The following is a 17987-nucleotide window of genomic DNA, read 5'->3' on the forward strand; positions in this document are numbered from 1 at the left end:
AAAAAGAAAGAAAGGAAAAAAGGAAGAAAGTAATAAAGAAACAAAAAAGAAAGGAAAAAAGAAAGAAAGAAAGGGGAAAAGGAAGAAACTAATAAAGAAAAAAGAAAAGAAAAAAGAAAGAAAGAAAGGGGAAAGGAAGAAAGTAATAAAGAAAAAAGAAAGAAAGGAAAAAAGAAAGAAAGGAAAAAACAAAGGAAATCCTGCAGAGGGCCTATCTGTCACACCACATTTTCTCTTAATCAATCTGTTGTAACAATTAAAATTTATAACTAATAACTAGAATACGCTAGAAAGAACATCCATAGTGAAGTTGAAATACAAGATGGAGTCAAATGCAGAAAACTCCAGCAGCTATGGAGCGGGGGACAGAAACAAAGGCAAACATCCAAGTTCTCTTACGTTTGTGAATTATACTATTAATTACAGCCCTATTAATATATATAACAGATAACGACACAATTATCAATCATAACAATAAAATTTTAAAAAAATAATGAAAACAGATGCTTCATAAAGTTTGCTGGGTTTTCAAATTTGAAGTCCAAAGCAATATTGAGATTTCAGGTGTTCACGGTCATTAAAATGTTGAATGTGCCCAACCCTCACTGGCTAACAGAAGACGTACTACAAGCGACTTAAGTGATATTTGGTTCGAATACTTACGAAAATGTGAGGAAAACAGTAAGAAACGAGGGAAGGGGGGGGGGGGGCAGGTAGGAGATTGATATTACGAGAACAAGGCCGTTAAAGCCGTCGGTAATACATCGCACAGGCGAAACAAGCAAACAACTTTCACCGATGTAGACAAGGGCAGTTCAAAAGTTAAAACAAAAGAACGACTTCTATAAATTTTGTTTGGATTTTCTAAAAAAAAAAAATACGAATAAATTTGAATAAAATGGGATGTTGCACCGTGTAGTCTGGTAGATAATGAACAACATTTCATCAGTCTTACTGCCTCCATCACACCCTGACGACGGAGGCAGCAAAACTCCTATAAAACATCATACAAAGTGCAACATACGAAGACAGACATTTTGCTCAGAGCCTCGAGAAGCTAACCTAATAGAATAATATAAAATTTATTTATAGTTTTAATTGAGGTGAATATGAAGTTTGTGGTCTTTCGGAATGTAACACCGAGGAGACTTGTAGTTGAATACCACGGATTCGGAGGAATGTAGAAAATTGAGGCGGTACGTTCTTCCGGTATATTAACCTACTACAAGGCCACACAGCGTCACGACCCAGGTCACAACACGTAACAAAATTAACATGGATTCAAAAAAAAAAATGACGAAGAAAAATTTAAATATACGTTATTTTATCTGCATTTTCGTATTTGCGTTAATTTTATCTTCAAAAATTATACTAAAATAATACGGAGTTAACATTTTATACGTATTTTATCTGGTCTACATCTCAAGCGACGCAATCTGATTTTAGAAACGTCGCTAGATTATCGAGTCATAGAATGGAGGTATGAACATTTCATCCGTAGTTTAGGAATATGTTACTTAAATTTAAGCGACGTTCAACAATTTTACATACTTCATCGTATGTCCCCAGTCTAGAGACGCATTAATCAATAAATTAATTAACCGGTAGAGATTCGACGACTGTACATTTCCTCTTCAATCATCATTAATGCAATTGTAGAAGCCATAAGAGTTCAGACTCAATCTTGTAACTGGAGCAAACCACAATTCAGTCGACTGAGACGGTGCTTGTAATTTGGGGCGTCCCAGTTTCACATGTCGGTCCAGATAGTCTACTCATCTCGGGTCATCTTCCCCGCAGCATCACCAGTCCCTCCGGGCAAAAAGCCTTACTGATCCACACCAATAAAACAGACCAAAACAACCTCTCAAATTCTTAATTCATAAACCATACTTATGTAACCTTTGCAGTTGTAAAAGCGTCGTTATACAAGCCACGAAGACCCCGATAATGGAGACAGCAAGGACCTCTGAAACGTCGGTAAATTTATACCAAACTACAAGGCTCAACAACCCAGAAGACAGCCAACTTCAGACTCACCGCTGTGAAAATCTCAAATCCTACTAAATGAAATTCTTTAGCTCAACTTCCGAGGATCGCGAACTACAGTTTGACAAACATCAGTTAAATTAAACTTAATGGTGACCGTTTAATATGATGAAAACGCTTTGAAGATATTGCGTGAGCTCAATAATATTCTAAATGCGGAAAAAATTAAACGGTTCCAATATTACGTCTCTTAAACAAAACACGGCTCGTGGGACAAAGTAGCCTGAAAAATGGATCGACTCTGCAGCTATATTCCGATATCTGTGTAAGGTCCCCAGGCAATGTCCACTCGTCCTTCTGATAAGGATCAAATGAGAGTGAAACGCAGAGAGAGACGATTTCTGAAGCCAAATTTCGCTTAATTAATACATATAAAAATTCAGTCCGTACCGCAAAGGAAACGCGATACATGACCATTGCAAATATCAACTGGTTGATGCTGTTTGAGTAAATGTACGCCAACATTTAGAAGCGTACTAAACACATATATACAAACTGCAAGTGTTAATTACTGTTAAAGTAGACGGAACATGTATTTTGGGCTTTAAAGGGTTAATAATACGATAGCATCAGTCATTTCCACAACATAGGCCTGTCCCCCTAAACGCCTCCATGGCGTATACAGGAACAGATTTACATACTTTTATGTTCTATACGGACTACACAAATATTTAGGCGAAGTTAAAAAAAATATTGATTTTATCATAAAAGTCCATCGAAAAAAAAACCCACTTACATATCAAACGCTTAATTCACATCTGTAACATCGATACATTTCAATATGTCAAATAATTAAAAAGACTAAAACTAATTACAATATAAAAAGTCTTGCAATAAACAGACTCTCCCTGTAAACTGAACCTCCAAATAAGTTCCATCATCAATTTCCTTGGAAGAGTCTGCATTTTGTAAGCAAAATATTCGCTAGTTAATTCAATTAAGAGATGCCTTAGTTTCAAAAACGTGATTTGTATCAGTAATTAATAAACGTCAAAGCGAATTACGTATCCAATATCGCAAAGAAATAACCTACAAAATACGTTTTCGATTCCGGGTACAACGGTGCACATACTTAACAACAAGTAAGCCCTGTTTTAGTATATCTAGTACGTATAGTGTGTCCCAAAAATACATACACATTCAATTAATGAAATAAAAACAATTTAGGAAACTAAACCATTTACGAAGATTTCTGTCTTCTGGGTTATTGCGCTGTGTAGTCTGGTCGATGTTAACCAACGTTTCAGAGGTCATACTGCCTCCGTCATCAGGGCGATTATCGCCCTGATGACGGAGGCAGTATGACCTCTGAAACGTTGGTAAACATCGACCAGACTACACAGCGCAACAACCCAGAAGACAGAAATCTTCATACGCATCGCCCTGATGATGGAGGCAGTATGACCTCTGAAACGTTGGTTAACATCGACCAGACTACACAGCGCAATAACCCAGAAGACAGAAATCTTCATACTCATCGCCCTGATGATGGAGGCAGTATGACCTCTGAAACGTTGGTAAACATCGACCAGACTACACAGCGCAACAACCCAGAAGACAGAAATCTTCATACGCATCGCCCTGATGATGGAGGCAGTATGACCTCTGAAACGTTGGTTAACATCGACCAGACTACACAGCGCAATAACCCAGAAGACAGAAATCTTCATACTCACCGCTGTGAGAACCTCAAGTCTTAAACCATTTACATTTGATAGATATTAAATATGACCACCGTTATCTTCGCATCACAGATGACAGCGAAACTGACCGACAAGTTGCCACCAAACCTGCTGTTGCGTTTAAATATTTTTGGACCACTCTGTATATTCAGTCAGCATCGATAATGAACAGGCATTTAAAAACTGCTACATCTCAAGATGGAACATCTGTCTCGCGAGGTGTTACAGCCTGCCTCATCACGGCGATAATGACGACAGCAGAAAGTATCTCTGAAACGTCGGTGAACTTCTACCGAACTACAAGCCAGAACACGGTCATTTTATACTCGCTGTCTTAAGAATCTGACGTCAGAAATAGCCTCATCTGGCCCGCCGAGTACAAATAATTACCCAGCCCTGATTTAGGGATACTTTACTATTTGGAATAAATGGGAAGTCTGTGTCCCGCAAAATGGACCCGTAAGCATCGCCCCACAATAAAACAAAGGGATACAGCGGTTAAGATAAACATTACAGGGAACAGGGATACTTTTACCCCGCGGGGGTAGGGGGTGAGATTCCCCATTTGTCGTAACATTGGAGTATCAGACATTAAAGGGACCTTTTAAGCCGCGAATCTGCAGAAAACACTCCCACAAGAGACATAATAAAACATTACGATGGAATGTGCATGGCCTGCTTTCTCAATATGGCCCATATGCGGTTAAATGATAAAACTTAAGGTACAGATCGCGTCATACAAATTGCAACACTACGTGTCTCTGGCGCCACGAATTAAACCAAATTATTTCTAATCATCCACGTAACTTGTTCCCTCGAACAGTAAACGATAGTTAAAGACACATACTATAAACTAGCTTAATAATTGAAGGGGGTGTGATTATTTATTTATTAACACAAATAAAAACATTAGTGTTTGTGTTTACTGGGAAGATGTCGGCGATTCTGGCTGAAAGTTGCCAACGTAATCGAACACAAGGACAATAGAAACCTTGAAAATTACAAAGAAAGTACAGTATTTACTTCATCAGAAATTTGAAGTCTTCGTCCACTTTCTGAAGCAAGGTTCTTGTAATTACAGTTGAATTTATTGTTAGAACAATAAATTCTTCGCAAGATGACCAAAGGCATTTCAAAGTCTTTAAATTGGGTTAGAAATAATAATGCAAGAAACGAACTATTAAACATCTTCAGAGTTTTAAAGCTTCCAAGCTAAACGGTAACTATATGTACCACCTGCTTCAACAAACAGTAATTCTTCATTTTGTATTTATGTTTCGTATGATTCTCGCTGTAAGCAGCGATTATATCCTTAAACAGCGTTAACCAGTTGATCTACGTAATGGTGAAGAGTTGTGTTTACTTCGCGGTACGGACTGAATTCTTAAAAATTAATCAGACGAACTATGATTCTCACTATAAACACCGATTATTTCCTTAAACAGCGTTAACCAGTTGATCTTTGTAATGGTGAAGAGTTGTGTTTACTTCGCGGTACGGATTGAATTCTTAAATACGTAATATTTAGACGAGCTTCGACTTCAAAAGGTTAACCAGTCGATCTTTGTAATGGTGAAGAGTTGTGTTTACTTCGCGGTACGGACTAATTATATATTATTTAGACGAGCTTCAGCTTCAAAGGTTAATTCCTGTGCACATTCCAGGTATCAAAGGCCTTTCTTTTTACCTTACGTTACAAAATTACTTACTGTATTCTACTTAATGATGTTCATAGCTTCTAAACTCAAACGCTGGAATTCCTTTAGAGACCCATCAGAGCATTAAGCCAAGCTGCCCTCTAGCCATTCTAATGAAGGAATAGGACCTACCCAACTATATTAAACAACTATTCAACACGTTAATACGAAAACAATGAGAAAGCAGGGTTAAACTTGTTGAGGAAACACTTCTCAAGCGAAAACTGCTCTAAATTAGGGATAGCTTTCATATCCAGTCGAAATGAAGTTTAAAACGGACACTTCTTTGTGACATATATTTTAATACTTCGACACAATTAAAAAACATAATAAATTATATTACTTGAATGCAGATATTAGTGTGTTCCGGGTAATTCATACGTTATGGAAAACTCTTTTAACACTTTACAGCAATTGGTCGAATAAAAGTACCACCTTGTGCCAGTCCAGGTTCGTAGTTCGATTCCCGAACAGGCTGAACCTTGAGATGAAAAGATAAACCGGGCTTTGGCACATTAATCTGGTTTATAAAATAAAACGAAGGAGGCGTGATTAGATGGTAATTAGATACGCCTTACTTCATCCAAGCCAAAAAAGTCTCTGCCTTTTTTGAACCACGGAAGATTATTACCATGTTCACAAAAATTCCGTCACCGGTCCCCATCCTGGGCCAGATCAATCCAATCAATTTTCTCCTATTCTATTTCCCTAATGTTCATTTTTATATTCTCCACTCGTCAATGCCTCGGCAAACTGTTGACAGCGACGTTAAATAAACCAGAGGAATTAAACGGGCCACATTTATTTATATTTCTTCAATTTTGCTCTGTGTTAATATTGTTTCTATTTTGGGTTTGCCTGTACTTGGCAGTTATATTTAATACTGTACATGTATAAGTTTAGTTAATCCGTTTGTTTACTATTATCCATTATTATTTCACTATTATTGTACGAGGCGCGTTCCAAAAGTAAGTTTCCCACTCGTCCCACAGCTAGCAAACCTTATATTGAGCGAAGCGACTGTGCGTACGTGATAGAGCAATGACGTAGCATGGCGCATGCACTAACGGCACCTCCCTCGTTCTCACAGTAGCATCGTTGCAGCTGTTGAAGATGGAGGTTCTTATTCCGGCTCCCGCCGACTGTGAAGTGCGGTCAGTGATAACGCTAGGCCGCACACGGCTCGACGGACAGCAAGTCTCCTGCAGGAGTTCAGCTGGGAGGTGTTTAGTCATTCACCCTACAGCCCGGACCTCGCTCCCAGTGATTTCCATCTTTTCCTACACCCCAAGAAATTCCTGTCCGGTCAGCGTCAGCGTTTTGAGAATGACAGAGAGGCGGAGATGGTTGTCACACAGTGGTTCCAATCCCAGGCGGCAGACTTCTACGACACAGGTATTCAAAAGTTGGTCCCACGGTATGACCAATGTCTCAATTCCGGTGGCGAATATGTTGAAAAATAGCTGGACACTTGCTGTATCTGTTGCAATAAATATTTCCATGAAATTGTGTTTTGTTTCTGTAAACGGCCCCAGGGAAACTTACTTTAAGGACGAGCCTCGTATGTATATCAGTGTTTGCCTGTTATTGGCTTCTTGCTGTTGGCAAACACTTAAATAAATTAATTGAATTGAATTTAGACGAAGAAAAGTGTATAGAGGAAAATAACACAGGCACTTTGTACTTAAAAATGTACGTTCCCTGACGAGGTACACAGCAAACCCTCGTCCTCGAAATCGGCATGTCTGGTGAGTCCGCGTTCGACGAACTTAATATTGTATGGGATTAATAGTGATTCCGTAACGCTGAAGTAATTAAACATAAAAGTCATAAATATACTCTGACGATATTTATGAACTAACTGTGTAATATAATAGAGTATCATAGGAAAGTTATTTTTTATACACCTGAAGATGGTTCATTTAAGAACCGAAACATGTCTTAAAAAAAAGATGTTCTAAATGTAAATCGAATGTATCGATAAGGAACATCACATGATATTTTAATTATCTTAATTTTAAATTTTAAATTGTGAATAGACGGACAAGAATAATTAATTAAATAAGTATTTAAATAAAATATCGAGTTCAATATCATAAATATTAAAACACGAGACAGTTTGCCATGGTAACAGAGTAGGCGAGACTGATACCGGGGGTTAAATGAAGTTTGTATGACGTAGAGGGGTGTCAAAGACGAGGGGGTGACACTTGAGCTGAATAATTTCACCCTTACATACCGCGAGTAATCGAATTCCGTACATTCTGCAAAGGACTGTTCACATTCATTCTCACGCGTATAATAGAATCCGATTTGGAGGAGGGGTTAGTCTACATTCTGTCACTACAAACAGCAAATGTACAGCGCGTATACGGGCATTTGAAATAATTTGGGGTTGGTCATAATGTAGGTGGGTACACGGCCGGCAGCTATGCATTCACTAAATCTTTTCGATTTAGAAAAGTCAAAATAATTAATGGTTCTGATTTTTTAAACGTAGATTACTACTTGTAGAAAAAATACGTAAGAAAGGGGAAGGGAGTTCGGCGGTCGCGTCCCTTCGTAATTGCACGCTCCCTTCTTCAGCTGTCCTCATCACTCAAAAGTTTTTCTTTAATCGCAGGAAACATGACAAAGAGCATGAAGAAAGCTCAAATCACCGGTTCACTAGAATCCTCATCGCTGTTGAGTGACGTTATCACCCTCGAAAGCGTCTTCCGTGGCTTACCGATTCCCTCCCGCCCAGCATCATCGCTCGGTTGTACCACGACGAAGGTCTCGATCTGACCACGTGACACAATTACAAGGCTCGGAGCACTGATTTTCGATTCCGAAGAACCAAGATTCTACGTTTACTGTCTACCAACTAATTTACCTCGTTGCCATTCATAATTCTTGCCCCACAGAATGAATGTTTAAACTTCTGTCGTATGATATTTTGAATACTTTTGCAAAGAAAATTTTCATGTACGATTTGCCTTCGCAATTAAACGTCATATAATCCGGTGGTATTCAACCTTTTCTGTTCGCGCTGGCCTTGTAATCCTGGGGTCTCGGTTTCGATTCCCGGCGGTGCCCGAATTTATAACTTGTGTTGGGCAAGGCCGTGGTCTAGGCAACATGGAGTTTTCCTCCGTGGCATCCCAACAATTACTCCATTCACACACAGAAGAAGGCAATGGCAAACTATTTCTGGATCATCTGCCAAGAACGTATATGAACAGGTCCCAGTCCGAGAAAAGGATGGAAGGATCCTGTTCATATGGACCTGTCGTCAGACAGAACACTAAATAATAAAATAAATACCCCCAGATATAATTTCTCTTCAACTTTGCACCCCCAAAGTTGTTGGTGTATAATTCAAGTTATACGTAGTATATAATCTACATCTAAAATAAATTAAATAAATTACATTACTGATTATTCAGTGTTTATCATAAAATAATATTTTTTTAAAAAATTTCACGTACCCCCTAAGATGTCTTCGCGTACCCCAAGTTGAAAACCATTGATATAATCCAACTGCAATGGTTCACAAGTTACTCACAGAACAAACTAAGATTTAGCGTGCCACCATGTTGTCTTAAATTTCACAAAAAGTTACCTCACGAAAAACTTTTATACATAATTTTTTTTCGCAGATTCACAATTACATAAAAATCATTGACGTTAATTTCAGTCAGGATTCGAACCTACGCAACTATAAACAAACGACACGCGATATCGCATAGCCCGCACGTTCACACCAAATCAATCAAACTGCTAATCTCTGAAAATAGCGATTAATTTAATTATCACAGACTAAGACCTAAGGTAGCCATATTATATTTTACTATGACGCTCAGAACACAAGATAATTCAGTGGACCATGCTTAGCAGACGAAGAGTGCACATTACACGACAATGAAAATACGACGAAAAATAATTTCTCATTGAAGGAATAAACTTGTAACCCAAACTGCATTTCCTAAGCTGCTTGTCGAGAAAGCTTGTACGGCTAGTCGAACCAGTGTTCAGAGGTCAAAACCAACTGCAATAAACCAAATGTAACCACCGTACTGACGTAGGACGATCGGATCCAATCGCTGTTCATTCCGTAGAGCTACGGCTCTAACTAACAATACACGACCTCCCTTTGATTCATGAGTTGTAATTCGGATATCGGAGTTCCGATCCACAGCTCCCCCCGCAGTGGGCGTGGCATTCCGTTGTTTTGTATGTACGGTCGAGGATAAAAAGTCTTGGAAACCAAGTTAATTGTTGCGTGCGGAGAAACCACGGTCGACTAACAGGCCCCCGGGTGGCTGGGAGGCTGCTTGCTGTTGCGAGATCTACGCTCATCTCCAGACAGATTCAAACAGTCCAACTGCACCTGGTTGGCATTACGGACGTTTCGCACGTGCGGTTCAGTTTAGGCGACTGTCTGATGTTTGAGGAACCAGGAGAAAACTGTCTAGATAATCAGTTCATCACAGAGAGTAATGAGGACAAGACAATCTTCTGAGATGTCCCATCAAAATTAACCGGATGTTCACAGCTGTTAGCTGCTTCCATCATCAGGGATCACCAAGAAGAAGGAGGCAGTCATCACCACCATAAAAGTTTGGTCAATATACAGTTGATTACATGACACAACATCCCCGAAGAAGCTATCTTCATGAGACAATTAATAAGTTTCAACTTAATTAATTATAGAACGAGTCAATATTGAAATTATATTATTAAAACGAAAACACCAGACTTTAAATTGGATTACGTAGTAAAACTAATGCCTGACAGAAAATACAGCAACAGAAACAAAATTACTCTGGACTTCTAATGACCCGAATTATCAACAAAGATTTCGATAATAAAGGCAAAACTCCAGACGTGCAATAATTTTCGAACACTACGATAAAACAGCATTGGCCGACAGTCACGTGGTTGCTGGGTTCGTTTCCAGTTGCTCTTTTCGCGACAATTCATTCCTCAACCAGCCACTGGCAAACATTTTATGTCGTGTGTGTGACTGCACACTAATTCAAACGATGGCCTGAAAATGGCGCTGTACTCTTCCGAACGAGATGGGGCTTGCTACGTCACACGCTGGCCGGACCAGTCGCGTCGCCACTTAAAAGTACTGAAGTTAACAGTGCTTGGAGCCTTTCCTCCACTGACCCATACGTCTGCAAGGCGTGATACTTAGTTAGCTCCTCTCAGAAACAGAATTACACACATCTTACAATGGACCTTGCCACATGATCGTCTAAAATGGTCTTTTCTGAGAGCCCATCCACCTGATGATTGAGCTGGAAGGTCAGAGGCCATCTTAACCCGCCTGCTTCGTTCTCGACCGTAGTCAGTGAGCGAGCCATTCCATCCGCCCTCTACAGTCCGTTCCATAACTATCAGCGGGTCTCTTACATCTTCATCATTGCACGATTTAATTATTTTCGTCGTCCAAAAATACACCTACTCCACTTTCCTTTCACAAACGGGAATAAAGAATTATTTTCAATAACTCGCAGAGACGAGTGAGTCTTTTAAATGTCGTATTCAGTATGAGCCAAACAGAACAGGCATTTTATCCATCAATGTACAGGGTGTCGCACGAAACGACACCCGTTTGAAACTTCAAATAAAAGCTTTTCAACATTCATACAATGGTACAAACGTAACCATGAACGCAAAGAACAAATCGTGTAGATTTATCGTTTGTGCATTGCATGGTCAGTACGACCACCGTTCTTTCGTAAAATTTCCGAAACACGTACCGTTAAAATAAATACGGTACCCTTTTCGTGCGTCACCCTGCTCGTTATGCCATGGCTGGGACAGATGTGGCCACCAAACACCTCGACATAAACCCCTGCGACTTCTTACTTTGGGGTTTTTCTAAATGAAGAACATTTTCCAAAAAAAGCCAGCCTCTGTAATGCAACTCGGGGCTTTGAGTGATCAAATTTGTGGTAAAATTTCACGAAAGAACGTCGGTCATAACGAACACGTAACCCATAAAGGATAAATCTTCATAAATTGTGCAACATCATATGAATATTAAAGCTTTTTATTTAAACTTGCAAACGGGTGTCATTTCGTGCGACACCCTGTATCACATACTACTTCGCGTTTGTAGAGTAACAACGCTATCCGTCAGACTGAATACTAAAGCAAAGAATTTTCAATATTGATGATATGCACTGATTTATGCTTTATACATCACATCAAAGTGTTCACAAGGCAGTAAGAACAAACCACTAAGATTATGGTAACTTCGGTCCAACAGAATCTAGGAAGGAAAGGCCATTCGAGAAAAAAAAATCTTAACAAAAAGAAATTAATATCAGTCACTGGGAGAAATGAAAGGTAGTGAGGACTTCCTTTCAAAAGAAATCTGCCTTAATATAATGGGGTCATTACGTATGTTCACGTAACCAAATGTGGCGACGCCAAGGTGGGTTACTTCGAATTAACATGGCTTAAAGCATGTTCTTGATACACATTACATGCTCTTAATAAACTCGTAGAGTGCACTGTCATCACGTGTGAGCGGGCTGCTGCCACCGGATCGCCAAATAGGCCACGCGCGACATAGCACTACTTAAAACATTTTCATCGTCGTAGGCTTATCAGATGAGATGATAAGCCATTTGCAGAACGCAACTGTCACTTCCAGGCTTCCTGCAGGAACTGCATAACTCATCGCCAAGAGCTACAAAATTTTCCCGATAAAAGTCAAGCATTGTTCCACAAAACAATGAAATCAAAAAAAAATATATGGTCTAATGTAAATCGAATATTTCGATAAAGAACATAATTTAATATTTTAAATGTTAATTATTGTAATATTTTAATATTTTATAAGAATTTATTGTGATTAGACGGACAAGATTTAAACAATATATATTTATTATATCACAATATGACGCAACTTTACCATCTAATGAAATCAATTTTACTTTTTTTGTAGAAATGCTGAAAATGACGTTCCTGTGCACCCAAAAAAAATCTGTATCGTGCGAATTGCTTGAAATTAATTAGTCGCCTTCAATTTTTGATAATTTTGTCTCAACGATCAATGATTTCTGTGGTCGTGTTGTAACACAGCCCTCATTTCATCTACATTTTCTTCGGAAAGAACACGACACGTTTCTTAGCCAGAAGTGGCCCCTAAGAAACCTGGCATTACTAACTTCCAGGATGTCTGCGTCCCACGAACCGCGATCATGAGAAATTTACGAACAAACAATTTCTCTCTCACTTTCTAACAGAACCACATTTCATATATGATTCGTACCGAAAAACACGCTGTTCAACAATATACGTATCAAACCATATCCACACACCACAATAACCAGTACTCGCCACAACCAGAAGACGGCAAACTTCGTACTCACCGCCAATAGATCCTCAAATCCTACTTATTTAGTTTTGATGAAATTTATTAGTGAACGCACTATACTTCGACGTGCCCTGCGTTTGGTTAAAACCTAGACGGGGAAGAGGACTCTGTACAGAGAGCTTACGAAAGGGACCCCATCTCACTTGAGAACAAAGTATCTCAAACAGCGTAAAAAAATTCTAGCCACTCAGTTAAATCTGTACTTAACATATACAGTAATGTACACAAATTTACGTAAGTGTCTTGTTACTCCATCTTTTTTTTAGGTCATATTAACAAATATACCGCCATAACTTTGCGAAAAATCCGTTTTTAAGCATTTACTTGTAATTAAAACAAGCTAAAAATTCTTACCAACGTAGGTTTACTGTCGGAACTCCTGATATTTGCATATGATAATATTAAAATGTACCGGAATTAGGCAAATTTTATTTTACATTCATAGACGCTTACAAAAAGAAACACAAGGCATGAGAAAAACAAACTTGATTTTCTTCAGACGTAACCACAACACGTCACTTTTAAAACACTTATTCCTATTCCGGACGTACAGGGTTTTAATTCCTGAGCCCGGAGACTACAATGACAGAATATTCTTATTCTGTCTCAGTCTCTCCAGTTAAATACAGGGATAGTACATTAATATGCTGTTAACTAGGTCATGCCCACTTCTGGTTAACGTACTTGCTACTTTAATGGTATCGATCGCAGATATTAAGTATTTACAATAAAATATCCCTAAAATATTGCAGACTTAGGATCGGTTAACTTAATTTGACTTGGCGTCTATAAAATAAACTTATTTTATGAGGTACCTGTAATTCTTTAAATTGCACTTATCAAATTATATGTTAAAACTACTTTGTTATTCCGCACGTTCCAAAAAAAGAAATTAATAGGTGCTTAGAATTCATAAAAGGAACATACGTGGATAATTTAACAGTACGTATCCACATAAATTAAAAAAAAGTCTTCTAGTGCAAACAGAGAACGAAGTCCTTGAACCAATTACGTTAACCCACATGCACCTGACATGAAAAATATACCACAGTCTTAAAGACGACATAATTTCTCAAGGACAAAAGACAACTGTGGATATATAGATGGCTTACTGAGTTTGTGATTCCTGTCGAACGACTTTAGAATTAAGTGTGGGAGTGATGTTTTGAAAACCTGCGTAAATCAATTAATTGCAATGTTTTCCGTGGCTAATTATAATATTACGACGAAATAAAAATCATACATTTCATGAAACACGTTTATGGTTACGAAGAGAAGCCTCGATAAGAATAAGTATATGTCTTACGTGGTTACCAACGTTTCAGTAGGAGTATATCACCTCCATCTTCAGGGTAGTCTCTTTATTTTGGTGATATTTTACTCTGAAACGTTGGTAACAACATAGAAGTGTACTTGGCGTCAGTGACCAAAATTAAAAACTATCATTACTCGCAGTTACAAAATAAAAATACATTTTCACTTAACGAAGTGAAAATTTATTTGTTAAACTGACGGTCATGGAAGGTGGGTTGTGAAAATCAGCTGACGTGTTCTGAATAATATTTTAATTTCTAGTTTGTGACGAGCTAATGCTGTAAAAAATCATGTCAATCTTTACGTACTATACCACGAAAATCAGTCTTCATCTGAAAATTTTATGTAGACACCATCGTTTTTGAGAAATACAATGCTTCGCCATGAAGATGGGGTAGTGGGTTCGTTACTCTGTGACCTTGTAGCATGCAATATGGTAACGGCTACTTCTGTTCCGAGTTAAAGTGGGCAATGTTAGACAAGCAGCGGAAAATGAAATTTGGGAAATTTTACTTTCAAATACGAAGCTTCTAGAAAAAAAAACCCAACTAGACTGTAACTATTCTTCGTAGCATTTTTCGTGGAAAATAATCTACAACATAAAACATCTTGTCCATGGCGAAAATATCCCTCGAAGACAGAGATCCTACAACTCGAGTGTGTTTGGATTTCCCAACGCCGATCAAGGTCAGGGCGTGACAACTCAGCGTAACATTTCTCCTTGTATATCAGAAAACACGATAATGGCAACGTTATTTCCGATTTATTCATTTAAAGACACTATCAGTTACCCAGACAAATAATAAATTAACTAAATTAAAATGGAATTATGCAATGGTGGTCAAATTTAAGAAACTATCTTGGTATTTCGGCCAGAGGGACTAAGGAAAACTATCAATAATCTCTGTCAGGACAGACTAGAAGTCGGTATTTCCCCCCACGAATACGATACAGGCGTGCCAACCATCAACTCGGTTCAACCTTTACAGTAGTTGAAAATAACATCTTCAGAACAAACAACACGTGTCTTCCTTAACCACGTTCATTACTACGAATGACATACAACGTCTTGAAGTTCATTTCATCCTCTACGTAACTCTAGTGCGTTGTTCTTCTGAGATGTTGCGCCGTGTATAGTCTGTTTAAAGTTTACCGACGTTTCAGAGGCACTTATGCTTCCATCACCAAGCCCGGATGATTGAGGCATAAACCAGACTACACGACACAACTCAGAAGACAGCCATATTCATGCTCGCCGCCTTCAGAACCTCAAATCTCCTCCTCCATTTCGAAGAGATCTTTAAAGCCTTTAACTTGAGCGCCGGTCCAATCACGGCATTAAATCTTAGACATCCGCATGCAAATAATTATAAATTATTTATGCTTCAAATGTAAAATCCATCTAATTCGTAATTTTTTTTTGTGTGAGATCGTTCCGAAAACTTTAGTATAACATTTAATTCTTCAAAGTAGCCTGTTTCGTGGTAAAGTTGTTTAAAACGTAACCAAATACATTCCAAGAAGAACTGTGAAAAGTGTAACAAGCTAACAGCATGTTATCCTACGTCCAGACACAATAAAAATAAATCGTGGCTTACCTGGTAATCTCCTCCAGTAGCTTGCAGGGGTCGGCCGCGTAGAATTTTACCCCAAAATATAACGTGAACGGATCGGTTCCTGTAACATGAAGAATAACAGTTTTCAAAAATCTTAAAATGCGTACAGATTCAAATTGATTTGGACACGATGACAGTTTATCGATTTCAAACCTCGTAACAGAAAAACTGTGACTACAACCAGATATATGTAAACTAAAACGTGGCGAGGCCTCTTTAAACCTGCTCGGGGAACATTTGTAATTCTCTTCCGTTCATTCAAGGTCAAAAATGAAGCCTCATCTAAGGGATAAGGTTGTAACCCCAAGTTGGCTGCTGGAGGCAGGGGGGCAATATATTCGTAGTCGAACTGCACAGAGCAGAGTCCTACTTCAGAAGCTACCTATTTATGTACCATCTGTTTTAATCAGTAACACTGAATTTTGTATTTAAGATTCTCTGTGTAAACTTGGATTGCCTCCTTAAACGGCGTTGAAGAAATTTATTTTTGTAACAGTGAAGAATAGTTCTCAGACGTCATTCAGACGAGCATCGGTTTCAAATAATATAAGCTACTCTTTTAACTGAACACAATGTCGATACTTTTAAACACCCTGTATCATGAAACGTGGGCAGAGCATACTTAATTACAGCAGCTGTCGTCAGATGTCTCTGAACTCATTGGTATGAAGTCGTACTGCATCCATAAGAATGCAGACCATTTCTTTTTTTCTAAGGATTTCTGGAGACTTGAGATTTTCTGCGGTGTAAAACTTTTGTGTGAGCGGCGTCAAATGTGGAAAGCTTTCTAAAGTTTCGAGAACATTATAGCTGCAATCTTCATGGCGCTGTTTTAATTATTTTTTTTTCAATTACTGTCTGTATACAATGTTCATGTTTACATATTGTTTATCACATTTTACGTTCTATTTTATAGAAATTGTTGGCAATGTTCATTAGGTCACTTCATTCAATAAAATTTTAAGTTGACTACAAAACCTTTTCACTATATCCAATCTCGAGACTCCTAATTTAGGTCCGTCATTTCACTGTTTTTTTTTTAAACTTAAAAAGTGTAGGCCGTATTACTACTGACTTCAGTTCTGCGTGAAGTGATTAACCCACGATTACCAACCTTTGTAAATACACAACTTTTCGTAAAATTAAATTTCTATCATACTACACTGCGAAAAATCCCACAAGACAGCGATCTTCATCCTGCTATCTAGGCCAAAATTCGATGTTGAACAACAGCTGCAGTTAGTAGAACGTCATTAAATAACCTGCGGTTTACAGCCCAAAGCCCTTCCTAAACCTACTCAAAACAAACCTCTCCCACCTCCCACTATCCTCCTACGTGGTGTAGCAGTAACTCTGTGAGGAATATTGACCCATCTCCTAACTGAGGTTTCTCGTCGTTTTTCTCAGTCCTTGTACGCGAATGTCAAGACAGAATTTTAAAATATGTCATGGTTCCTTCCTTCCAAATATTACCTACCAGCCATCTTCTAAACAACTTCTGTACGTGAAGCAGCGTCTTTAAATAAGTAAAGATTTAAATCAATCAACCTTCTAGGTATAAGTCGCTGTTACCCAAGAGACATTCCTCGAATTAAATATCTATTCACTCTATCCCCCACTGCACGTAAAGCCCTTAGTAACTTTGTTCATTAGGTCCACAATCGCTTGCCTCTTTACCTTGTTTACTTACTCGTGGAGTCTAATTGTTTCCACTGAAGAAAATTCTACGCGGCAAGCCATACACATTCAGCATGAAAATGCACGTAACACACTCAAGCCAACAAAACCATTAGTAGAAACAAACCAAACACTTTCAGATTGTTTACATGTGGACCCCAAACACTGCAGTGTTGTTACGAGACGAGACATCTGTTGAGTAACATAACTTACGTATATTACATTATTAATATTCAAAATGTGTCTTATTTTGAAGCCAGCGAACAGAGCTATCCTAACCTCTCTCTCTCAGAAAACACGAAAATCGACTCAGAATACATTTGCTTTCAAAAAAAAAAAAAATAAATAAACGTACACCGCTTGCCAGCCTTCATCTGTTTCGCTCGTTCGAGATTAGAAATTCTAGCTGTGTACGTCTCTCTAGCAGTCACATAGTCGCAGCGTTGCGTGCAACATAATCTTCAGGCTGAGCGGACGGAGGACTTACAGCAGAGCAATTATAGTCGTACTAAGCAGCGAAGGGATTAATTAGAGGATGGTTTTAGGGATAAGAGAATACGAAAACCAATTA

General features: G+C 38.4%; 1 protein-coding gene across 10 annotated transcripts in view; it reads right to left on the minus strand.

Moving 5' to 3' along the window:
* LOC110841260 (band 4.1-like protein 4) overlaps positions 1 to 17987 on the minus strand; it is a 334673-nt gene that overhangs the window by 107520 nt on the left and 209166 nt on the right. For all 10 annotated transcript variants that reach the window (XM_022086634.2, XM_022086635.2, XM_087343391.1 and 7 more), the window contains one exon: positions 15722 to 15800. In XM_022086634.2, coding sequence (XP_021942326.1) covers positions 15722 to 15800 — 79 coding nt within the window. The remainder of the gene's footprint in view (positions 1 to 15721; positions 15801 to 17987) is intronic.

The sequence above is a fragment of the Zootermopsis nevadensis genome, unplaced genomic scaffold (genome assembly GCF_977971745.1).
Source record: "Zootermopsis nevadensis isolate Lab colony 2312 unplaced genomic scaffold, Znev_1.0 Znev_ptg000005l, whole genome shotgun sequence".
Taxonomy (NCBI): Eukaryota; Metazoa; Arthropoda; class Insecta; order Blattodea; family Termopsidae; genus Zootermopsis; species Zootermopsis nevadensis.